Consider the following 26,936-nt stretch of genomic DNA (forward strand, 5'->3'; position numbering starts at 1 on the left):
AACTGGACATTGCTTTCATATCAGGTGTATTGCAGAGCTTTGCAGGCAAGTGATGCATATGCATACATATCATGACTCCATCTCCAGACTTGTTGATGGCTTTCATTGTGTAGAAGTCATTTCTTGTCATTTGCTTCGCTTGAGGCAAGAGTGATTGATGGTAGCTCATGATCACTCGGGTTTCTTACTTAAGTATATTTGACCAGAGCAGGGCTAGGTTCAGAGACTAAGGTGTACACATTCCATGGACCTTAACACAGAGAGCTTCAAGCAGTCTCCCCCAAGAGGCTGCTAACCCACTACTAGAATCAGCTGCCATTATCTGTTAATACTGTCATGATCTGGTTGTAGAGACGACTTCCGCACTTAAAGGAGTACCACTCTGGGTAACCTTCAATACCACAATAGAGCCTAACATTCAGTTAGGTAGTGAGACACCACAGTCATGCAGAACACTGGTCAAAAGACTCCTGTCTGAGACTTCCTGTATAAGAAAAACAACAATGTCTGACAGAAGTATACCACAAGGAGCATGTTGTCATATGGATACAGTGCAAGTGGCTCTCGTCCCTACAACTAGGTTGCAACCTTATAAGGTATGTATGCCAAGGTTGCTACCCTTTAGGCCTGCTTTATGTATACAGAGGTGGGTGTACGCCTAGGGTACCACCCACTAACATTATATATGTTTACCTTGCTGTTTGCAGTGTATTTTCATGCTGGGTTCTCAGCACCCACATTTTCCTAATCCTGAATGCTGAGTTAAATGCCCAATTTGCCTTGTCTGTGTGATGCATCTGTCTGATGGTGATAATCACATCTAAAAATTCACTTAAAAAAATTAATTTATAGTTTTAGTTTTGGCCAGGTATTGAGTGAATTTTTTTGATTGTATTTGTGTGAAGGTTGATGGTATCTGTGAACAAATTCTGAAATGGGTTGAGGGTGGGTCACTGTTAACAAGTTAGTCCCTCCAGTTAGCGCTGGCATAAGTGGGAAGAGTTCAGTTGGACTCTAGTAACTGAGAGTAAATCTGCTACTCGAGTCAGGAAGTGGGTGATCCAGGATAGGAATGCAATGAAGACTTGTTGATCCCCCACAAACTTATTTTGTCAATTCCCATCCAGTTCATATGTCCATATGTAGTTTTGGTAAACATTTACACATGGGTGATGGGAGTAACAGATCAGTGTTGTTAGCACCCCTGGAAAGGTGACTGCCACAGCTTCCAGGGAGAACACCTAGAATTCTTTGAAAATTGCAATAAATCACAAACCTGCACCCAGATGTAGGCACAATGGGCCAGATGTACAATGCTTTTTTCCGGTCGTAAACAGCATGATTCGCAGAATCGAGCAATTTGCAATCTTAAAAAAGCCTTTTTAAATAATTGGAATTCAGTAAGCTATTACCAAATTGCTAATTGGACTTGCGAGTTACTATTAGGTTGGGGGTTCCACGGGCACAGGGGGATATATGAATGTTTTGCCGGAAGGCAGTTGCAAAATATTCCTACTTTACCGACTCCGTGAAGCCGGTGGTAACCCATTTGCAAACAGGAAGGGGTCCCCAAGGAACCGCCAGGCCCTTTGCGAGTGTGGGCGCCAACATTTTTTAAGAGCAGGCAGTGGTCCTATGTGGCAGATTTTCTAACAAGGTTGAATATGTACTGTTAGATGATATGCTGACTTTAGCTAAGCCTGCTCCTCATGAATACATCCTATTCTGCTCCCACCCTCCTGTTTGAATTACATTTTTGCAATGCCAGGGGGTAGACAATGGACCACATATTAGGCTTCATCCAAGGGGGCTCAAAAACATCACTCTAATGTCTCTGCTGCTGTGTTCTAGGACCTCTACTTAAGGGCAGTGGGATAATGTTTTGGACTTTTTGTTAGCAAATGTAAAAAAAAAATTCTTCTACCTTTCTAACATCCCTTTTTTTCTGTCTCCTTCTGTATATTTTTCGCACTCCGCCCACTATCACGTGAATCGCACACTGTCGACCACTCCTGGTTACATGCGGAGCAGTGTCCGGCGCGTTTACATGCTCAACAATGAGATCTGCTCCCGGACCATGTGCAAAGAAGATGAAGTCATGCAAGGTAGGAGCCTCCCTTCCTGGCTTCAGACCACCACAAATCTGTGTATGGATCCTGTGTGGAACTTAGAGGAACGAGGAAGGGGCCAGCTGATGGTCAAGGGAGCAGGAGAAAGGGGATAAAAAATGACCAGAGAGGAGCAAAGATGAATGGGATACTGGGGAGGTGGGAGGAAAGAGACAGAAAGGAAGAACAGCAGGGAACAAGACGGTATTAAAACCAGACATTTACCCCTTAGAAAGTCAGAGCTATCTGAATGTCAGCCAACTGAGGGTTTGAAATCTAAAAACACTACACAAATAAAAAAATAATAAGGAAGATGCACTGATAAAGAAAAGCAAATAAATTAGGCACAGGGACAAGTCATAATATGAAATATACAATTATGCGAGACTGATACATTAATAATGACATGCTAGTCTGATTTTACTTGCACTCAAGGCAAATTTTCAATGTCAGGAATGAAGTAAAGAGGAACAAATATTTCAACAAGTATTTCTTAGAACATAAACTTGAAGAGAAAATGGATTCAGTTGGGTTGTAGGGGGACCAAAAGGGACCAAGGAGGTGGTGGTTGGAGGACTGTCTAGTAGCACAAAGGAGCACAATTGAAAGTGTTGAATTTTACCACCAAACCTCCCATGACCTAAACCAGAGACTTTCATAAACTTCATGCAACTCTCCGTGGATCAGGTTGTCCATGTCCAAACAATTCTACTTTTAACACAAAGATAAATTATTTAAAGACCCAAAGCAAGGCTTTAGTTAAGCTCTTTTTTGATATTTTAAAGTATAAAAATACAAACTAATCTCCCAAAAAATTAGCCAGGAATTCAACGACTCCCATGGGTGGCATGGCACTTGAAGTGTAGTGTCCATATTTGAGTGTAAAGTATTCTTCTACTGTTGAAAGCCAAATGTCTTCTGTTGTAAATGGAAGTAGGGAGGCGGATACTAGAGTAGAAATAGATAAAAGGTATTTATTGTATGCTACAGAGAATAACTGGTGTTCCCATCAGAAAGCCAGGGAGCTAACTGACAGGCTAGAATCTAGACAAATCAAAGCACTACATTACATCAGTAATGTAGAATGTAGATCTTAAAGCGATACAACAAAATACAAGTAATGGAAATACAACATATCCTCTTCCCTTCCCATGAAAGAAAAAAAACTAAATTTTGAAAACTAGAAAAAAACAAAACAAAACATGCTCATGTCCTCAACTACGCAAACAACACTCACTCACAAACAAAATCTTGCAAGTACCTCGGTGGTCTCCTTTCCCTCTGCTCTCTTCCCACATCACCACTACTGCCACCCTCACTTGATTCCAACGCCCGGTTTGACTGAGACAAACCAACCCCTTCTTCTGCTTTCTTGTACAGAGCCACCCGTCTCAAATTCCAATGCTCCCCATTAAATAAAGTTACAAACCTCTTATGCACAGACTTGACCTTAAACGGGCCTCTGAACTTCGTTAATCCAACACCAACACGTCCTGGTTTCACTTTCACCCAATCATTCATCGCGAAATTACACTTACTCGCCGCCTCCCCTTCATCCTCACACTTCTCCAAAACTCCGGTACGCAAACACTCCTTCATCCATGCCGCAACAAGTTTGGTACCGGCCAAACGCCCTCTCATCACGCAAAAAGGGATCTTCCCAGTCACACCATTCTCGGTGGTTCTATAGGCCCAAACCAAATCATTAACCAACTCCCTCACATTCACCCTAGATGACAGGGCCATCTGGATTGCCCCCTTAACCATCCGGTTCGCCCTCTCAACCATGCCATTCCCCTGTGGGTTGTACAATGACGTCTTCGAATGCACAATGCCACACTTCTCCAAGAAACTAACCATCTCCACTGAAGTCAATTGCGTTCCATTATCAGTGATAATCTTCATGGGAAAACCTTCCTCCCTGAAAATATCTTTCAACACTTCAATCGGGCTTCTCGTAGTGATTTCTTTCGTAAACTTGACCACCAACCACTTCGAACAAACATCTACAACCACCAAACCAAACCTCATATCATGACCCAGCTGATAAAAACGACCTATAAAATCAAGACATATAGTATGCCACAGAAACCCTGGGTCCTCTATTGTTCCACACCCACTCTGAACACCAACCTTAAGCCTCTTCTCACTCTCCAAACAATCCGTACATCTCTCAACCCACTCAGAGATCTCCCGATCCATGCTTGGCCACTAAAAATGCTCCCTCACTCTCCTCTTGGTAAGAGACTGCCCCAGGTGACCTTCGTGAGCTATCTTGAATAGGGTGAACCTCACCTCCTGTGGGGGAATAAACTTGTCTTCCTTCAAAATGATGAAACCTTCTTTGTCTAAAATTGACAAGTGCTCCAAAATCTTCAAATACGGGCGAAGAGCAGGAGATAAACAACTCTCTCTCCTTGAACCTTTCACAATTAAATCCTTCACCTCTCTCAGCACCTCATCATTTACCATACCGGTATTCCACCAACTCCTACTCACTGCCCCAGCACACATATCCACCACTTCATCCATGGCTGCCACAGACCCCTCCGAATTAAGTGATTCCACCCCTAGCTTATCCACCACCTCCCAAGGTAGCGGAAGTCTAGAAAGGCAATCAGCCTGGCTATTCCTCCATCCAGGAATGTACTCCACACTATACAAGTACTCCTTAATCCTCGCAGCCAGTCTAGCTAACCTCGCTGATCCTTTTCCAGCCCCACCAGGTGATAACATTTTAACCAAGGGCTTGTGATCCGTCAACAACGTGAACTTGAACCCCCACAAATACATCCTATAGTACTCACAACCCCATGCTGCGGCTAGAGCCTCTCGCTCGATTATAGAATATTTCCTCTCTGCAGTTGTGAGAGTTCTTGACGCAAAAGCAACCGTCTTCAACCCGGAATCATGCATCTGAGCTAACACCGCACCAATCCCCACAGCGCTCGCATCCACTGTCAAAACGGACTTGTGATTGGTATCAAAAGGTATTAAAATACCAGCCTCACATATTTCTTTCTTGATCTTCTGAAAGCAATCCTCCTGCTCCTTGTCCCACACAAACTTGCATCCCTTCCTCAATAGCACTTTAATTTTCTCAGTTTTCTCTGCAAAATTCCTTACGAATTTTGCATAGTACTCTATGAGACCAAGGAAAGACCTCAACTGGTCTTTGTCACATGGAGCTGGTGCACCTCTAATAGACTCCAACAGATCTCTCTTTGGTCTCACCCCATTTACAGACAGAGTATAGCCAAGGTACTCCACTTCTTCCACTGCAAACTTACACTTCTCTTTCTTCAACGTCAATCCTGCCTGTTCCATCCTTTCCAAAACCGCTTTCAAAATTAAATTGTGTTCTTCCACTGTCTCTCCGAAAATCAAAACATCGTCCTGAAAATATACCACATTGCTCACCCCCTTTAACACAGCACCCATCATTCGTTTAAAGACCCCTGCTGCAGACGCAAGCCCAAAGGGCATACGTGTGAACTGATAAATTCCTTCAGTTGTTATGAAAGCAGTCAGTGCTTTTGAGTCTTTGTGCAACATAATTTGGTGGTATGCACTACGGAGGTCCAGCTTCAAAAAATACCTCCCACCCTTTAGCGACAAAACTAACTCGTTGATATTCGGTAGTGGGAAGTTGTCTACCACAATGTTTTGGTTCAAGGTGCGAAGGTCCACACAAAATCTGAATTTGCCGTCAGATTTGGTCGTGATGACAACCGGCGAAATCCAAGGTGATGTCTCTATCTGCTCTATCACCCCTTGATCTAACATCTCCTTCTGCATCTTCTTTACCTCCTCTCGTGCAATAAACGGAACCTTCCTCACCCTGTGTTGCATGGGTACAGCATCATCACGTAACATAATCTTATGTACGTAACCTTTCAATTCCCCAATGTGTTCATCAAACAAACTTGTCATTCCTTCAACTATTGATTCTGCAGTTATGTTGTCTACCACCATCACCTGCTGTTCAGCCCTCGGGTTAATAATAATACTGAGGTCATACTGTTGTCCCCAACCCAAGATAGCAGGTCCTGACTTTGCTACATACATTTTTCCTTTTGCAGAGCGACCCTAAACGATATTTCACATACCATGTATCCTATCAATTCTATACTCTCTCCCTGATATCCACAAGGGCTAATATCGCTAGCCAATAAGCGCACTTCTTTCCAATTTTCTAAGTACATCTCTTTTGGAATAATAGTCCAAAATGACCAGGGATCGACCATTAACTCTACCTCCTTCTTATCAATAATGAACTGCGCTTTAGGTCTCTCCCTTCTACCTCGTTCCTTTTGACATACACCATCTCCACCCAGACACAATACCTTTTTAGCGCCCTCAACGCTAGTCTCTCCTCTACTTATTTCTCTTTTCCCCACAACTGCCACCTTCTCGCTATTCACTCCTTTGCACATTCTAAAGAAATGACCTTTCCTCCCACATTTCCTACACACCTTGTCCAAGGCAAAGCATTTTTTATATTCTGAGGTATGAAACGTACTCCCACACATATTGCACATCCTTCCCTGATATCTACTTCTCTCCCCACTGGCATACCCGCTATTAAATCTCTTTACACTTTTCTCCCCTGAGTCCACATTTTTCTTATTTACAGCAGCAACCTCTTCTTGTTCTACACATGAGACTCCATTTCCATGCCCACTCTCCTTTACACTATCCTTTTTTTCCATCTCCTTCTGCACGCATTCGACTCCTCCACCACCTTCGCTATATCTATAGCCGCTTGTAAGGTAGGGTTTTTTGCTGCCCATAGTTTCTCCTGCATTTTTTTGTTCCTGCACTGTACTATTAACTGGTCTCTTATCATTTCCTCTCTTATTTCTCCGAAATTGCATTTGATAGACAGTTCACGCAATCTGGTTACGAACTGATCAACTGACTCCTCTGTTCTTTGCGGTTGCGTGTAAAATTTGTGCCTTGCCATAACAATGTTTACCTCTTTTGAATATTGCTTTTTCATTCGTGCCTTTGCTTCTGCGTAAACATTTGTTATCGTTCTACCATCCTGATTTAACCCTACTGGTAAATACTTGAAAGAGGGCTGACCCTCTTTCCCTAGTGCACTTAACAGAAGAGCTTTTTTTCTTGTGACGCTAAAATCTTTCCCATCCAGCGCCTCAATGTAATTCTCAAAAATGTCTACCCACTCATCCCACTCGATGGGTGGATCTCCGCTTGTTTGTAAAAACATAGGTGGCATGATGACATTCTGATTCTCCATCGCTGCTTCCTCTTCTTTTGTCTTCTCTAAAATTTATTAAAACAACTTTTCAACACACCTCACTCTGTACCTCATAAGTCACTAGTCCTTGGGTTGTGCTCTAGACACAAATCTTGTGCTCAAAAGATACTATCTCTTCTTTTGCGCACTGGCACTTCCTTTGTAGACGGACACTTCAATGTCCTGTATTTTTCGTAGGCATTCCTTTCTTTAAAGTCTTTTTTTTTTTTTTTAAGAAACCAAAATACATAAAACGGCACCTACTTCTTTTTGAGGCACTTCGTTTCAAATGTTGCCATTAATCATCGCTCTCTCCTCTCGCTGTTCTTTTATTTTCCACTCGGCAAGCTCCGACTGTGATAACTCTCCCGTTTCTTCTCCGAGACAGGTTGCCTAGCAACACATTGTTACCTTAAGATGGCTGCCACGTTTTCTTTTGTAACGTGATTACGTCACTACCGCTTCCTGCTGTGACGCTCACTTCCGCTTCCCGGTGACTCTTACCGGGTTCCAAAGAAGTCTCTGTCTCCTCCAGTGCTGCTCTCCTGGTTCGAAAGATGCCGAGCTACTTCAAGATTCCAACAGTGAGTCAGTAGTCGGCTCGCGCTTCTCCTCTCAAGCCACACTTTTCTTTTTTTCTTTTCTTCTTTTTTTTTTTTTTTAAACATGCTTTTGCCCTCAGACAATACAAGCGCGCCGATTTCTCTTCTTTCACTAGGAATTCTCCACATTCGCTCTGCTACTGCTGCATGCTGATTAAAGTTTGCTATTTAAAGCTCAGTTTTCTTTTTAATGTCCAGAATCAGCTATAGCATTACTTTGTTTCTTCTTCTGCCTCGCTACGGTTTTAACTGTCACACAAGCAGACTGCACTGTAGTTTCTCTGCTCATCCACACTGAGTCCTTCTTTTTCTCCAACTCACCAGTTGTTGAAGTAGGCTACTGGCACGTCTTCCTTTTTAGTTTTCCTTTTCTTTTCAGGTCTTGCCAGTTTTCAATTTCCAATCTTGCGTGGTTCTTTTCTCACCAGTGGAGTTCTGCTCCCTCTGTAGCTGTTCAGCTCCCCTCACTCATCATCGCCAATGTGTTGTAAATGGAAGTAGGGAGGCGGATACTAGAGTAGAAATAGATAAAAGGTATTTATTGAATGCTACAGAGAATAACTGGTGTTCCCATCAGAAAGCCAGGGAGCTAACTGACAGGCTAGAATCTAGACAAATCAAAGCACTATATGACATCAGTAACGTAGAATGTAGATCTTAAAGCGATACAACAAAATACAAGTAATGGAAATACAACATCTTCCTTTCAGTTTCTCCCTGGCTCCTCTCTGCTCCCTCTACCTAGATATGGATTCTTAGAAGTCTTAGTGGCTGCTCTGTCTTCTGTCTTCCTTTCAGGACTGAAACACATAAGTCAAAAGGAGGATCCTGCCTGCCACCTCACCCAACTATTGCCTTACTTGTTTTGTCACAGAACTCATTTACTGACAAAAGTCTAGAAATTGGAGAAGAAGTTCAATGACTTCGAAAGCTTTTAACATTCTTTTGTAGTAGTATAAAGCTTTATTCGATTTTAGAACTGAATAAAATCATAAAAGCAATCAACATAGTTTACAGTTTCATCGTACTTAACATAAAACAGGCTAACATTAATATTAAACAATTACGCCACAATTGCCGGATAAAGACTATTATATCTACAGATGAAAAAATAAAAAGATTGTAAGGGATTGGGTACCGTCGGTTAATGGTAAATTTTCTGTACCAGAGACAAAAATATATAGTTTAAAAACTCCCAAGAAAAATATTATAATACAACTTTGGGACTATGGTTGGTCGTAAGAACAACGTATTTTAAAACAATTTTTAAGAAACATAGCAATACTTTTGGCAGTTGTTACAGTTTTTAGGTGTTGTAAAGCCAGGAACGCCGGTCGACATCTCCATTCAATTTTATGTCTTCCTCTTATGTGAACCTGTGACTGAGGGTGACCAGACAGGAGCTGGTCAAGGAGATTACACATGGAGGGCTGTATACATTTGTTGTTGGACTTTACACACCTGGAAGGTCCCACTGCATACCTTTTTTCCCTGTGGTTTTCCGGCGGTCGACTTCCTTTGCGCTCAAGTCTCATGGAGGTCTACATCAAGTGACTGACTGTTTTGGGAAAGGGGTGCACAGTGATAGAAGCAACCTGCCACCCAGAAATAGAGGCAAGATTGGATCTGTGGCCATGTTGTGATCCATCCCATTTATTGATCTTACGTGCACCGCCTCACCCCATGCGCCCCATTCCTCAGTTGCTTAGGTTTTTTTTATTTGTGGTTGGGGTATATCTCTAACCTCTTTCTAACGCCATAATTTTCTTACAGAGAGTAGTGGTCATTGGCCCCCTTTTTCACTGCAGTGTACCTACATATGCTACAGTGCATATGCCTATGATGTAGTACAAGGAAGGAAAACAGGGGAAGCCTACTGACTATGGAACTAGGGTAATAGTTATATAAGGAAAAACAACGGTTCCTGTGGATTTATAAGATACCTTTGTAATAAAGGAGGCAAAATTGCAATATTTTAGAGGGTAACCCAATGACAGAGGGCGAAAGAAACACTAACACAGGAAAACTCATGTAACATTTTTATAAATGTTTGGACCAAAAGCAATATAAACATAATTTGAAAATCAAAAAACATTAGTGCATTGTGTCTCAAGTGAGAACGGGAACCCAAAGTTAAGTGACAGTGTGAATTTCTATATACAAGGTTTCCACAAGTTTTTAAGTCGACCATTAACAAGAATAATTTCTATGTAAACAGCAGCAATATGCAATGAAATGCGCTGTGTAATGGTTCGCTTCTTCTGTGTGTCGACGGCGTTTCGACCCTATAGTCAGTGTAGGGTCTCTTCAGGACTAATGATGAAGGGACATCTGAGGATGTAACTGGGCAATCTCGTGAATTGTGTGCCACACGTGGTAAAGTAGAAGAAAAGAAGTTACTCACATGAGAACCCGTCCGGGTACTCAATATGAGGAAAAACTGACAGTAAAATGATTGGAATGCGGCCAGATGGGCTCAGGGCGTGTTTTGCTACAGCCGTAGCGAAGGAAATCCCTTTGGTAAATGTTAACCAGTGACAATGCACTGTAACCAGAATGTAGATAAATATCTTGCCGGACAGCACTCCGCCTTTTCGAGTAGCAAGGTTGCTTCCGTCAGCCTTTTGAGGTACAGTCACAAGGCTGTCATTGGGGTACCCTCTAAAATATTGCAATTTTGCCTCCTTTATTACAAAGGTATCTTATCAATCCACAGGAACCATTGTTTGTCCTTATATGATGTAGTGCAGGCAGGGAAATGTCCATAAGGGATTGCACAACAGCGATGAGCCTACAAACCATTTTATAAACGTATCCATGACAAAATCTTATGCAAACCCACTTTTGAGAGTACAGGGTGTAAATCTGTAACCAGGGTGTCAGGTATAACATTATACACTTGCAAAAAATAAAAAAAATAAGCATGAGAAGCTGCTTTTTCAGACTAAGGCTGTTTGAGAGCTTGGTATACATAGCTGCCAAGATTTCAGATTGCTATGTGTGACATTTTCTTAATTTCAGTGTAATTATGCGTGACATTTTAACGACTATAAGTGACACTTTCTCGCGAGCAAAATCAAGAAATGTGGACAAGGGAAACATAAATATCAGAAAATATACCAATTTGAGCAACGAGAAACTCTAAGCAGATCTTAAAACTGCTTCAAAGAACCATAAATGGAAGGGCACTTAGAAAGTAAAGGGGTGGCGAGGGGCATGCTGAGTGGGAAAGAAGCATTCGACCTCCCTGGTGGAAAGACTGAGCTGCATGGACAATGCACATGACCTAGAGTGCCTGCTTCTAAGCACTATCATCAGACACAAAAGAAAGACCAGAGTCTGGGAGGGGGAGAGAAGAGTTATAGAAAGGATGACAGCGCTGTGATCAGTCTGAGCTAGCACAAACTTGAGCTCACTGTTGCCCACCCATGCCGCGGTGATGGAAATAGAGAGTGTGGTGGAGAGGTTTGGATTATTGTGACCCCTGATAGTATGTGGTGGAGGGGAATTAGAAAAGGGTGGATGGTGGTCAAACTACAGAGTTTTTGTGGCAGTTTCCAGTGGGCTGGAGAGATTTGTGTGCTCTCAGATGTGTACCAATTAATGTGATCCCAGGGGTGCACAATTCTGTATTCCGGTAAATGTAAAGCGACCCCGGGCTTTTTGTAGATTTGTACACAATGATTTCTGCTGAGCACCTGCCCAGTGTGAGTACAGATGTGAGCATTAAATGAATTGAGGCCATTCACTGAACTTCTCTCGGACTTACCTAGAGTGGTCTTGGGTCTCAAAGAATTGGCTAGTTATTTCAAGATTAAGAGCCGAGTGCTCTATTTACTGGTCGCAAAATAGTGGTAGCAGTTTATGTCCAGTAATTGTGAGACCAGTAAATATTTTTATGAACCAACCTATGTACTATTAGGTGGGCTTGCAAAAAGCAGAATTGGATGGAGTTCCATTCTGACCTACCTTATTAGTATTCATTAGCTAGATTGGAAAATTGCAATTCACGATCACAGCACTTGTGGCCTGCAAGGTGTGATTTATTTTCAATAAAGTCATTTTTTTAATGTAGTTCGTTTTCCTGCAAATAAATGGGGATGCATTTAAAATTGAAAAAAAATAATCATTTGTTTTTCTAAAGTTTGTAAAAAAGTGGCAGTGGCCACGTGGACCACTGCCTACTCCCAAGCAAACTTTTCTTTCCATTCACAAAGGGGCACCCAAAGAACCCCTTTCCGTTTGCGAATGGGTTACCACCTCCTTTGATGTGTCAGTGAAGTTTTCCATGGTTTGCATATGGATTAGAGTTACAAAATAATGATGCATAAGGTACCAATTTGGTATTTAGAAAGGACGTCTACAGTACAACCTTTCCCGATACAGAAACTGTATCCATTTGGAATCCCATTTTAGGAGTCAGAAAAATTGGATTAGTACATAGGAAAAAACCATTTTAACAGGATGTACGTTGTTACAACGCATGCTTTTACTACGCATGCCTTTACAACGCAGGTTTTTCAACGCAAGTCGTTACAACGACTTGCGTTGGGGGGTGCTGCATAGTGAATAGTTTAATTTACTATTCCAACTCCAGTCCCCGTGGATAGTAGGGAAGGTGTTGGATAGTAAATTAAACTATTACCTATCCTAGAGCGCCCCCCAGCGCAATTCGTTGTAATGACTTGCGTTGAAAAACCTGCGTTGTAAAGGCACTGCGTGGTAAAAGTTGCGTCGTAAACGATGTTTCTCATTTTAACAGTTGCGAAAGTCGAATCAAAATGCTTAGTACGGGTGGCCCTAAATTCCAGAACGCCATTGCTCCCACCTAGTGCCCTGGTGGCATTTTAGCTTCTAGGCTGTCTATGTAAGGGAATGCAAAGTGATTTTGTGTTACAAACAAGTGCAATGAGCCATTGTCATCAGTGGCGTATCTAAACCTTTGTTTGCCCATGGCGGTCCCTGCGTGTGCCGCACCACGGTGGCTACATGTAAGGGGGGTGCTGTAGCGATTCATGCGTTTGCTGCCCTGTGTCGGCACAGGTAAGAGCGGGGGGTCCCCTTCCCCCAAAACTCGTGCCGCCCAAGGCGGACTGCCCCGCCCCCTTGCTACGCCACTGATTGCCATTCTTCTCTCTGTCAATCATTCCTCTTTTTTCTCTCCTCACTCACCCACATTTCTTTTCCCGCCTTCCTGACTCCTCTGTTTTACTCTTTTCTTTTTCGCACATACGTATCTTTCTCCTCTCTTGGTAACTTACCTTTCTTCTCTTGAGCCATATTTATTCCCGCCCCAGTAAATACATTTCTCTCATTTCCAGAGGAGCGCTGCCGCCAGCAAATGGGACTCCCGCCTCGACGTTCCGCCAGGTCCCACCGCCCCTTCAAGTGGCTGCACTACGGCATCCGGGAGCATGGAGTTCTGTGAGCAAGCCTCAAGGCTTTGCAGGATGAGGAGGACGCAGTGACACAAGCCGACGATTTTTGGGGGGACAGCCCCCCAACTGAAATGCCTATATATCTTATGTAATCCATTTCGGGTGTTACCTCCTCAGGGGTATATATCAAATAATAGAATCGAATAGGTGAGGGTTGCATGGAAAGCTCAGCTACTACCACTGGCGGGCTCTTAGGTGCTTTACAGGTGTGTCTGATTGCTCATTCAGGACCTCAACATATGCCATACACAGAGTAGCCGCACAAGTATAGCTCTTCTCGGTTCTCTGTGCTTTCCAAGGAAAACTCGCCTGACAAATCCTGCCCTTGAGTACTATGCGAGTTCAGGCTGAGACTTTAAATGGCAGGCACGGTCAGGTACTGAGTACTTGCACTTCTTTAATTTGAAAGGGAGAGTACCTGCACTTCTTTAATTTGAAAGGGAGAGAACCTGCACTTCTTTAAGTTGAAGGGGAGAATACCTGTGCCTTTCAGCACTGCTGCACTACACTTAATGGGAGAGTACCGGCACTTCTCGAGAGTAAACAGGGACTCTAAATAGTGAGAAGCTGTTCTGCCATATTTCCATTTAAAGCACAGAAGCTGACAAATAACTTTGAGTACAAAAATAAATTCTTCTCACAGTTTTTCTTCTTGACCACCAACTTCGACTGTCCCCGCTGCCCTTTTTTGAGGAGGAAGCCATGTGACCCCTTGATTTTTCAGAATACCATCGATCAAATACTTTGTTTCGGCATACATGCCATAAAAATTAATGTATGTCAGCACCCCTCCCCTCCTTCCATTGTAGATGCCTGCCTCTCTGCTTTTGTATTATTTCACCCCTAGGGTGTTTTATCAACATTTTCCTCATTGCTCTGGCTTTAGACAGCTTTAGCTGTCTGCCAGATCATGTGCCATCAACACAAAACAACACAAAAAGAAATATGCAGAAAGATCATGTGGGTCGGCCATTGGCTAGTATGGCTGAGCATCCTTCAGCCATTGGCTTGTACGGCTGAGCATCCTTCAGCCATTGGTTGTTAGATGTATCCTTCAAAAACTGTTCTGGGCATTCCACAGTTATTTACTTATTTCAGTGCACATATTGTATGGGTGATGGGGACAGAGAGGCATATGGCCACAGAATTGCTGCTATTGGGCAGTGGTGCATCAGTTTCACGCACTGGGTGGGCACTGCTGCAAGCCTCCCCCTCCCATCCTAAGTGGGAGGCGGCTTCTCTGCTCCTCCACCAGGCTGCACATTTAACATGCGTCCATATAAGGTGAGGGGTTTGCCGTCAGCAACCCATGAGGTTCACATGGTCCAGCAGCTTTAGTGTGCATGGTCCAGCGTGCACAACCCAACATCAGTGACAGCACGTTAATGCATGGAAACTCAGACATGCACAAGTGCGCCCTTGTGTATTCCTGTTTTCATGCATTAGCATCTCAAAGCCAGGCCTATTGGCTTAGCCAATGCGTATTTCAAATAATACCCTACTCATTGCCAGTATACAATGTACCTTTCTCTTGGCCTATTCCTCAATTCCCCTTATCTTCTTTACCTTATTTTCTTCTTATACCCACATTATGGGCTTCATTGTAATTCTGTGTTTCCACCTGTATCAAAATTCTAAGAGGCTAATTTGTGAGCCACTTGCGACACTTTTGCACCGCCATTGCATCACTTTTTGTGATGCAACGGCAGCATAAATAATAGGTTACGCCATATTTACAAAATTACACATCTAGGCTGATGCGTCACTTCGTGAATCCCTGTGCCACATTATACCTGCGTCAGGTATAATGTATGCTGGGTGGGCGTTCCCCCGCATGAAAGCCTAGTAGAAGTGACACAGAAGATTTCACTGCGCCACTTCTAGGACGTCACTGCGTCAAAACCTTACACCTGCCTCATAGCAGGCGTAAGGGTGACACAGTGCAATAGGTGTAGGCCTCCCCCTGCATTGCTGGAGTTGCGTCATGCTTATATATATATATATCTGTCAATCCTTGCGACATGGAGCGCTGTACAGTAAATACGGCATATCCATGGTGTCCAAAGGAGGGCGCAGTGAAAAGTGTTGCATTGCTGTTTTATCGCAGCGATACGACACTTTTCATGAATGAGACCTTAAATTGCGAGTTAAAATCACACTGCTGTTTTTATTTTCCCTGCAGTTTTGAACATGTAAAACCTGCTGAAATGTACATGGCAAAAAAAGGCGTGGAAAGAAATCAAAACATTCTGCACATCGAAAATACTACTTCCTGCAGGCACTGATAATTCTGGGGACAGGATCACTGGTTTAACTCCCTCTAACCTCTAAAAGTGAGGAGATTCGAATGTTGTTCTTCTCTGCCTCCATCCCTGTTCTTTCTTCTTGTTTAGTTTGCTGGTAGACATAGAAACCAGACACATTTCTTTTGTTTTCCTTTTGATTTAACGTTTTAATCCTTCAATTCCGGTATCTGTAGGCTTTCTAAGAAGTATTCTAATTTTGTTTTTGCCTGGATCTGGGTTATTTGACACTGGGGTAAATGTCATTTTTTTAAACGGTAGTGATTGGGTGAATTGTTTGTTGTCAGTTTTACATTTCTCAGGGTTGGAGAACCTCCAGCCTGGCTCATCAGGCTCATTTCCTCAGGCCTGGATTTGTAACATCAGCAGTGATGCCCCTGCCCCTTCAGCACAGAGGCTGCTGGGGGTCTCAAACCCACTTCCGGTCCCCCAGCTCTAGCAGATAAGGCTGGCACACTCTGGTGCCACACAGAAATCTTTGAGGTCCTGAGGGGAGAGTGAAACAAGAGCAGCCTTGTGTAGCCTCACTATCTTCAAAGCTGATGGTGCTAAATCCGGATACCTTCACCCATTCCACTGCACATGATGGGGAAATAAGCTTACACCTTTGTTTGAAGATACATAGGAAAACTGTGTCTAAAAATACATAATAAAATACGTTTTACAAAATATTTATGCACAGATTCCTTTCGGGGTAGTTTGTAATTCAGTTCCTTGCATTTCGCCAAATTTCATGAACTATATGCATTAAGATTTTGCATGCAGGGAATGTTTCTGTTTTGTCTTTTGCCTTTTATGTCTGCTCTCCCTCCTTCACATTTTGCATTCAGGGGCACAGAACAGATCAGGAATTAGAAAAGTAAAATGCCTATGTAATCCTGTGTATCCCACTTCCTTGCTGAGGCGTTTGTGAATGGCAATGGCAGGGTTGGATTGGCAAAAAAGGCCTCACACCCTAAAAAAAGAAGAAGAAAAAAGCCCACACTTGCTTCACTGAGACAAAACAAATTCAAATGCTGCCTAGACTTAAGACAGATTTAAGACAAAATCCTAACTTAAGTCTGTCTTAAGTCTGTCTTAAGACAAACTTAAGACAAAATCCTAACTTCTGTGAATATCAAAAGTAGTAAGTTTAGGATTTTGTCTTAAGTTAGTTCTGTTATTGGGGCCCTTAGTGCACGGATTAGTTCACACTGGTGAAACACACCGGAATATAAGTGAGGCCATTTCTGCTCAGGCTCCCTGCCCCTCCTCACTCTACATACATTAATGGGCCGGCCCAGAGACTGGAATGACTCCTCCTCCCCCCTCCTTTTTTTATTTGCATATTTTATATAGTGCGAACTCGACCCGAAAGTATTAGAGCACTTTACATGAGCACCGTATTTACATTACACATTCATGCACGGGGAGATTAAGTGATTTGCCCAGAATCACAGGATGTGGACGCGACCTCGAGGCTCGAACCCTGGTTTCTCGCACCAGAGTCGGCAGTTTAAGCCTTGGTAAAAGGGAGGCCCAACTGCCCAGACGCGGTCCGTGCAGGTAACAGCGGTGGGGCCGCGTGGGGGGGGCGGGATTTTGAGGGATGATGGAGAAGGAAAATTGATTATTTAATTTGACCAAAATCTACCGCCACGTGGTCCCACCGCCGCAAAGCTGTTACCTGCACGGACCTCAGCTGCATATGCCTTCTGTAAAGCTGCTCAGGCCCCCCTGCGCCGCTGGCTGCATCTGAACAGCGCAGACGCAGCTGAAATGGGCCTCCACGAATGCTCAGAAAAGCGGCCCACACCCGCGACTCAGATAACAGCCCATTGCCGGAGTGCCTGCCTTACCAATCCGACCTTGGGCAGTGGTATTACATTTCTTTGGTAAAAGATTGTACTCTGAACATGTTTTAGACAGGACCTGGCTAAATGCTTGTTGCCATAGGTTCATCCTTCGTTCCTCTGACTTGCCCATTCTTAGGCCAGGCTTGCTCCTGCTGAGGATTTTGTAGCAAGACAAATAATGCTTCATCGATTGATTAGTCAGATGGCTGGAAGGCTCCTATTCGTAAACAAAATACATATACTGTACAGTAAATGAAACGCCCTCCATGACAATATATGTATGGGAAATAACAATTGAAGCAACACAACTCTCCCCTCAGAAGTTGGTTGTGCAGAGAAACATGATATGCTGAGGTGCTCAAACACCAACCAATGGTATTTTGGTGACAATCCCGTCCACAGAGAAGTCACCGATTGGAATACAATCCCTTTGCTTTAATAGTTAACTCTCTCACTGGAATTAAAGCCAGAAGGACAAGTTTAGAAATGGCAATTATGCCCTTAATGTGGTAGAATCTTCTCTCACTGAAACTGGTCACTAGTAGGAGCTTTTAAGAGGGTAGCAGAACCTGAAGGGTGACTTCAGTGTTGTTGATGGATGGCAACTTGGAATGTGAATAAATGTGAGTGAGCAATATAATGAGGTAGCTAATTGAAGGGTCCAAACAAACGACCTGAAGAACTGAAGCTGGCTGTCAAAGTTGAGAATGTACAGCAAACCTGAAGGAGGGTGACTGACTATATCCACCACATACATGTATAGTTCATGGGAAATGTGTTACCTACGCCATACACCAGAAACCTGAGCTCCAGAAAGCACACAAAATGTCTGTCTTAAAGTGTTTTGTCACCCTGTTGAGTGTGTCTCTTCTCTGCATTTTTCATGCAATGCACTCCAGATCTGCTGCAGAGCATTGCATGACTGCATATCTGTATTGCGTGTGGTGTACCCCATGTATAGAAAAAGCTTTGGACTGCTAAGAGTGCAAACACAATACACCATTGTACGTTTTTTGGGAAAACATTCAGTTTATGTTTTGCTTCATTGAATGCGTTGTCCAAACAAACCCAACCCCACTGACCACCTGAAATTGTTTTACAGTAATGAGATGAAATGAAAAGTGGAAATGATATTCTGGAAGAAGAAACCCTATTCTCACAGTTACAAAAACTAAGGATGGTTGGCAATCTTCATGACCCATTCAAACAGAAAAAAGAACGTATAACAAATTCAACAATGAAGAGACAACTCCATATTTTCTGACGTTCAACATTAAAGTTGAGCTTTTCTGGTTACGGAGCGCACCCAAAGTGCATGCCCAACTCTGGTCAAGGGAAGCTTCTGTAATCCAGTACCAGGCCACATGTCCACTGATGCTTATATATCTGAGTGGAGTTTAGTGTACAGGCCTTGTTACCTGTCCACAAGAGCTGATGGGACCTACCAGACTCTCCACTATAGAACCAAGCCCTCCTAACTAGGCTGTCCCTTCAGCCATTGTATGTGGTGTACCAAATGCCGTGTTACATATATGTGTGGTACAGGAACAGTCTGAATGCTGATGATTTGGGCCGCAGTATGTGGGACTGCACAACATTTTTTTTCTGTTTCAGGCTGTATTCATCCCCCTGGTGTTGACTGCTTACATGTCCTTGATGTCATCTTTAATCACTGTAGCCGAAGCTTGGGGAAATTCATTTTTTTTTATTAAGATCCTAACTCCAGAAACACAATTATAACTCGATTGCAATAAATTACGCCCCAACAGCCTATACCCCAGATGACGCATTTGACAGCATCACCAACCCGTGCAAGAGCTAATCTCAGCATCTCACATGCATTGGCAAACATGCAATGCACTGAAGATATTCTGGTGTCTGAGTGGCATTTTTTCAAGAACTATTTGACCCACATTGGAATTGCCCATCGCTTCTGCGGTTGTTTCTTCCAGGTAGGTGTCATTTTCCAACCTGACCTACTCAACTACATCTCCCCCCAATGTTAGGCTCTCCGGCTTCTAACTATTCTCTCACCTTGATTTTGGGAATTTGAACCAATACATAGTGCTTCACTGAACATTCCAGCTGAAGGCCTGTGAGCATTTCCAAACCTCTTCCATGTAGGCAAGGACTATATACCCCAAATCCGTAACATATGTGTAAATATCCGCCTTCCCGTGGGCCTATTTGCGAGCCATAGAAATCACATGAAATCAATTTGAGTTTATCATTTGTCGAACGTTCACTAGTGGACTCTCAACAACTGTCCCATTGCTCTTGCGATAGCCGCATGCCAACATCTGCATGTCATCACCTGCTTCCCTGAGCCCTGTGCATGAATATATTGGGTTTGCTCAGAATGGACGTGATGCAGCCTACACAAATGTGTGATCAGATTTTTCTGGATCCTAACATTCCAAATTTACTTCAAAGCTTGACTAGATTGTTGGCTAATCTCTACCTAGGGGCCTGATGAGCAAATTTGAAAAATAGTGTTTCTTAATTTACTAAACTTACAAAATTGCAACTAGAGAATTCCAAACTGGTAGACATGAAGGCGTTTTATGACCATGTACCAGATTCTTATGGTGTGCAATAGCTAATTAATGATTCCCAAATTGCGAAGTGTGGCCAATTGTCATTCCTTAGTTCCAAATTGTGAATGCTGCATTGGAAGTGACTGATGACATCACAAACAGGAAATCCCGTTCGAGATGCACATTGCTGACCTGAGGAGCTGTGTGACGGAGTTCTCAGGACCATTTGAAACCCATTTTAAGATGGTGACGCAGGGCACAGTGAAAGAGGACAGGGTCCGAATGTAAAAGCAGAATTTTTATGATGCAGAAGTGGAGATTTTTTTAGAGGAATGTGCCTTCCACATTGATCAGTGGTTTGGAAAGCAGACCATTCCTTTGCAAGAGGCTAATAAGAAAATAATTTGGCTGGGAATTCAAGATAAAGGGGCATATGAATCAAGCCCTTTTCCCGTTTGCAAACGGGCCAATTCTCAGAATTGGCCCGTTTGCGAACGGGAAAAGGCCTTATCATCCCAAAAGGGCATTGCAAATTAGAGAATCGCAAAATTTGCGATTCCCTATTTTGTGATTGCATTTAAGGAATCGCCAATTGCCATTCCTTAAATACAATGTAGAAAGCACCAAAGTTGTGCGAATTTGGCATAAGAAATCACAAATTGCCACCAACTTACAGTTGGTGGTAATTTGCAAATTCTTTGAGATTTTTTTTTGCTTTTTTCAAAGTGCCATGTGGCACACATACATGCCCTTAGAGCACACATGCACATTTCAGGGGTGCAACATTGTGTCTTTTGGAACCCTTGAAATTGTGTGCGTAATTTGCGAGTACCTATTGAGTACTCGCAATTTGTGCACGCAATTTCCCTTCATTCCTGTGAGCCTCTTGGCCCATAGGAATGAATGGGAAGGGATTCCTTAATTGCGACTCACAATTAAGGACTATGAGGGAATTGCAAAATATTTGCGATTATTTTAATAAATCTCATTTTGAGATTCGCAAAATACGATTCTCTAAAAATCGCTATTTGGAAATCTCAAATCCTTTTATTGATACATATGCCCCAAAAATCAGTTCTGTTGGGGTAACCCATCGGAGTATATGGAAGTTCAAGACGTGGTGGCACTTTGGGCAGACATCTCTGCTTTACTGAGCTTTGCAAATCTATCGGGGACTCGCCTCAGGGTCTCTCTCGGTGTCAGTGTGACATACATCTCTGCTCTACTGAGGGTATGCAAATCTATCGGGGACTCATCTAAGGTTCTCTCTCAGTGTCAGTGTGACCGACGTCTCTGCTCTACTGCGGGTATGCAAATCTATCGGGGACTCATCTAAGGTTCTCTCTTGTTGTCAGTGTGACCGACGTCTCTGCTCTACTGCAGGTATGCAAATCTATCAGGGACTCATCTAAGGTTCTCTCTCGTTGTCAGTGTGACCGACGTCTCTGCTCTACTGCGGGTATGCAAATCTATCGGGGACTCATCTAAGGTTCTCTTTCGTTGTCAGTGTGACCGACGTCTCTGCTCTACTGCGGGTATGCAAATCTATCGGGGACTCATCTAAGGTTCTCTCTCAGTGTCAGTGTGACCGACATCTCTGCTCTACTGCGGGTATGCAAATCTATCGGGGACTCATCTAAGGTTCTCTCTTGTTGTCAGTGTGACCGACGTCTCTGCTCTACTGCAGGTATGCAAATCTATCAGGGACTCATCTAAGGTTCTCTCTCGTTGTCAGTGTGACCGACGTCTCTGCTCTACTGCGGGTATGCAAATCTATCGGGGACTCATCTAAGGTTCTCTCTCGTTGTCAGTGTGACCGACGTCTCTGCTCTACTGCGGGTATGCAAATCTATCGGGGACTCATCTAAGGTTCTCTCTCGTTGTCAGTGTGACCGACGTCTCTGCTCTACTGAGTGTTTGCAAATCTATCGGGGACTCATCTAAGGTTCTCTCTCAGTGTCAGTGTGACCGACGTCTCTGCACTACTGTGGGTTTGCAAATCTATCGGGGACTCATCTAAGGTTCTCTCTCGTTGTCAGTGTGACCGACGTCTCTGGTCTACTGAGGGTTTGCAAATCTATTGGGGACTCGCCTCAGGTTCTCTCTCGTTGTCAGTGTGACAGACATCTCCACTCTACTGAGGGTTTGAAAATCTTTCAGGGACTCATCTAAGGTTATTTCTCAGTGTCAGTGAGACAGACGTCTCTGCTCTACTGATGGTATGCAAATCTATCAGGGACTCATCTAAGGTTCTCTCTCACTGTCAGTGTGGACAGACATCTCTGCTCTACTGAGGGCATGCAGATCTACGGGCTACTAATCTAATGTTCTCTATCAGGGTCCCTCTGGACAGACATCTCTGCTCTTTTGAGGGTATCTGAATGTTTGAGCACGAGTGGAAGGTTCTCTCTAGGTGGCAATGAGGTCAGACAGACTTCTTTCTTTTTTAACTGTATCCAAACCTGAGGGGCTCTCACAGGAAGCTCTCACCAGGAGGCACAGTGGTCAGACATCTCCTGTTTTGAGGGTATCTGAATTTACCTGGCAGTAGTGTAAGGTTCTCCTGAACAGGAATGGAGGCAGCGGTCTCTGCACTTTCAAACATTATCCACATTTTTACCACTTCCTAGCGGAATGTTCTTCCGTGTTAGGGATGGTGGGTTCCTGCTCACCACTAGGTGTTTTGTTGCTATGAGAATCTACTTTGCACCTACATTCTTGGGTGTATTTGATACATAAAGGGGCGACTTGTTTTTTTATCGATTATCACAGACGTTAGAGGTTGTGTGCATGTATAGCACCGCTGTCCTCGTGTGCCACCTGTCTTCATGTCCCCCCACCCCCACCTCCTGCAGCCCCACCTCTGTCCTGGCCAGGCTAGGTATGACTAGAAGCACCTGTCAGCTGTCAAGGCAGCCTGCAGCAGGTGTAAGGCAGCTCTGATTGGTCGACGCCTCCCTGGAGGGTAAGAGGGAAGTATGTATTCGTCAGCAAGACTGCTGCGCGTGATGCCTGGAATGTACCAAAATATAGGTGCGGTACTAGATGGGTTTTTTTGCACAGAGAAGAATATGGTGCACGAAGATGACAACTGCCGGGGGTAAGACTCAAAAGGACAGTCAGGTGGCTTAGGCGGTTGAGCAATAGCTGCAGAGATCTGGCTGTAAACTGCAGGTCATGGCTTTGAATCCTGGCAGAACCCCCTCTGCCTTTCACCTGTTCCAGGTCAATACACTCCATATCATTCTGTGGGCAATACCACCTGCACTGGAGGCACCAAGCATTGATTCGGTTTGTGGGAAGTTCTAATGACAGTAGGGGGTGGGGAAGGACGTAGCAATCTCTAGTGTGCACCGGAAGTGGTGAGGCCATTGTTGCTGGACATCAAGACGGAGGACGTGGGTAAGTAAAACTGTAAGTGACATTTTATGAGGCTTTGCCTGAGACCTACCCATCCTTAGACAAATGGAGAAAGTAGGAAGTAGAATAGGTGTTAGTTATCAAAAATGTGCTTCCTAATGCATTTGCGGCAGAAAAAAAGTGCAACTTTCACATTTAGCTATATGTAAATGTAAATGTAAATGTGTTTGTATTTATGTAGCACACTTCTACCCAGAGGTCTCATAGCGCTGTGGAACCCATCCTGGCTTTCCTGTGAAATGTCTACTCCTGGGCACCCCCAAGGTGAAGCCAGGCATCCCAGCGCTGTTGGGGCCGTTGTGGAGATTAAGCAAGCTATTGCCCAGAGTCACAGAGTGGGACCCATGATTAGACTAGGCACCGAGGCGAGAATTATCAGGTCCGGGGAAATTGAGTCCAAGAGCCGCCGAGGCAGAAATTGAACCCTGGTCCCGGACCAGACCTCTGCATCAGGGTCTGCTGCTCTAACCATTGACCAACACTTCTCCACAACGCTGACAAAGTGTACGTTTCCCTGTGACAAACTTTTGAAAATTGTGCTTATCCTAAATACAGATAGGAGGGTGGACGAAGGCAACAGAACTCTGGGTGAGTCACAAACGACCAAAGAATTAAAACGTATTGGGTTCTCAAACTACCCTGTTTTCAGGCAATCACACTGCGTCAGCTTTGATAGGAACAATCACATGGCTCCAGTATACGACATTATATTTCGGAATTCTACATTAAAATATACCCAGTGGTGACTGGGTAGTTATAGTTAGGATCATGTTTCCATAGGAAAAGCATTTTTTGGATTACTTATATCTTTAGCACCGTTTGACGAATCTTCAAGAACCTTTCCAAAAAAAACCCAACAATTTTTACATCTCATCTTCTTCCTGGAAAGTTTCAGAGTGATCTGTCAAGTGGGGGTGAAAAGGGGGGTGGGGGGCAAAACACTTTTTCCCTGTTAACTTTTTCATAGGAACTTTAGATACAGCTGCAGCACAAACTGCTACACGGATTTAGAACAAATACGACAGAAAGCTAGATCTCGGCCTAGCAAGGGTGCTTTTTTGTGATTTTTTTGAAATATGTTCAGTAGTTTTTGAGCAATTAGGGCTCAAACCCTTCGTATATTTCACACTGCAGAAGATCCGCGGGCTGACAGATCTTATGGTGATATCTGATTGGCTGCCACCTAATCAACAAGGATGTGGTGGCATCCATTTTGGGACTCTGGAAGTGGTTTAAAAAAGATAAAAAGGACTAAAGAGTACTAGAATAAAGAGGACTAGGACTGGCAGCAGGACGTTCTCCCATAATGCCTCCAAGACCTGGAACACTCTTCCGCCACACCTCAGAGCGGCACACTTCATTCAACAGTCACACAACCCGAGTCAGATACGCTTCCTGATATTGGAAACAGTGGAGAAACAACCACATATCGACAACAATAAACGATTACTACAGCGAGAACTACACTGGATATATAGACTGCAGGCGATTCAGCCTAAAGGACTCAATGAGCGCCTTGAATTTGGATGCCACTTATGATTAAGGATTTGATTCTATTATCTGAATACACTGTAAATATTGACCTCCATTTAGCTGTGAAAGGATAGTAATTTGTAAATAGTTGCATTTAAACAGCACGCCCAACCAGGGGTGTACCTATAGATTTACGTACATTTTTTTATTGTTACATTGTCCTATTCTCATGTTTTGTCCAGATTGATTTTCGTGCATAGCATTTTTTGACTTATTTTTGACTGTGTTGTAAATGTATTATTCTCGTTACCCTTGTTCAGGTTGCTTCATTTCTCTATGTCTACTTTCTTATCTCTTACACGTTTTACTTTTTCCATTTCATCACGGGCTGTTTATATTCTGGTTAGAATTGATGCATGCTACTCTCATTTCACAAGCCCATCGGGCTATCTTTATACACTTGCATGCCGCGTAGGTCTTTTTTCCATGTTTACTTTCCGATATTCCTTTTCAATGCGCTACTGCGCATGTGTGGCGTCTTCCGGGTTCCTGCTAGTCACGGAGCCGGGTCCTCGCCAACACTCTGTTACCCGACGTTGTTCCTTTGAGCTTCACATTACTCTGGTAAGCCACTGTTGATTCTATCATCAGTTCGGTTCTATATTTCTATGTCTATACCACTACGTGAGCTTTTGACACTTCGACGGTTTGATTTAATTGCATGGGGAATCATAGTTTATGGTTCCGCTAGTCACTATATTTATGGTTTCTTCACTTTGTTCCTCTCTCGAGTCACATAACTCGTGTCACCCTCAACTTATAAATAGTCACCGTCGTTTTTCTGGACCTTTGTTTCTTGTAATTCTTTTCAGGCTCTTTAAGCACTGAGGGCAGTCTCTTTGGGCACACGCATAATTTCCGTTGGGGTTCTGACGTATACCCCTCGCTGTTTATTTTTGATCCATTCACTTTCCATTGGACTTGATCTAGTCACTTTAAATTACGCACATTCATTTGTACTTTACCGTCTCCTGGATAAATACTAGTGTACCTACTCTTGTCATTTCTACTTAATTACAGACCCCCTGAGGAAGCGCACTTCAGTGCGAAATGCATTGGGGAATTTAAAATCATGTGGATCAGTAACACGTCGTTTGAGATTCAATAATGAAAATGAATTAGAAGATGATAATATTCAATCATATGAATGGAATATGATGATTAACAAATAAAAGATTTAAACAAACTTAAACTGGATTGAACTAAAACTGACAAATTATTTGGGATTAACTACGTATCACAAGAGACAGCACAATCGTGCTTTAAGTGTACTTCAGGTTATTCCTACTCGCCGTAGGATTTCCCGCAGCTAAGCTTAGAGAAGCCATCTTGGAAGTCAGGTGCAGCTGCTCCGACTGTCCTAAGTGCAGGGTAGTTACTATGGCTGGATGCTAAAAGAAGATATTACCCACATGGCTGTAGATGTGCTATGACCCTATGCCTAGCCTTAGTGTGCTTTACCTCCGAAACGGATCTCACATTATTTTCTCTTAAATTACAGTGCAATTGACACCCATATTTATTTATTTCTTCTTGTTGTCCTCATACGCCATTAGATCTTTCCAGGGCTAGATTGGTTTCCTCTGCTGTCCCCCTACTTGTTGGCACCAGCAAGAGAGATCTGATCTTAATGGTTTGCACTTTACACAGAACCTCTCGAAATTGGTCTGTTCCGTTCTTCTATCTACGAGCCCCAGGAACTGACCCAAGTGATGAAGTAATTCCATGTAGAGGCATAATCATTGGACATACATACCCCAATTTAATTTAAAGGACACCCATATTATATCACCTCCAACACAGGAACTTGGTATCCCTGTAAGTTGTGCCTGTGCTGAGTTGGAGGGAGTGAGTATTTCTATACCTTTCATGGATAGCTGAAGCGGATGTATGTCAG

The 26,936-nt window shown here is 43.3% G+C and overlaps 1 protein-coding gene across 2 annotated transcripts in view; it reads left to right on the forward strand.

Annotated features, from left to right (window-relative positions):
• The window catches only part of MFAP5 (microfibril associated protein 5), a 148,520-nt gene extending 134,776 nt beyond the window's left edge, over nucleotides 1–13,744 (forward strand). For both annotated transcript variants that reach the window (XM_078651443.1, XM_078651442.1), the window contains 2 exons: nucleotides 2,032–2,105; nucleotides 13,295–13,744. In XM_078651443.1, coding sequence (XP_078507569.1) covers nucleotides 2,032–2,105; nucleotides 13,295–13,401 — 181 coding nt within the window. In that variant the 3' untranslated portion in view covers nucleotides 13,402–13,744. The remainder of the gene's footprint in view (nucleotides 1–2,031; nucleotides 2,106–13,294) is intronic.
• The last annotated feature ends 13,192 nt before the right edge of the window (nucleotides 13,745–26,936 follow it).

Source organism: Lissotriton helveticus, chromosome 7 (assembly GCF_964261635.1).
Source record: "Lissotriton helveticus chromosome 7, aLisHel1.1, whole genome shotgun sequence".
NCBI classification, from domain to species: domain Eukaryota; kingdom Metazoa; phylum Chordata; class Amphibia; order Caudata; family Salamandridae; genus Lissotriton; species Lissotriton helveticus.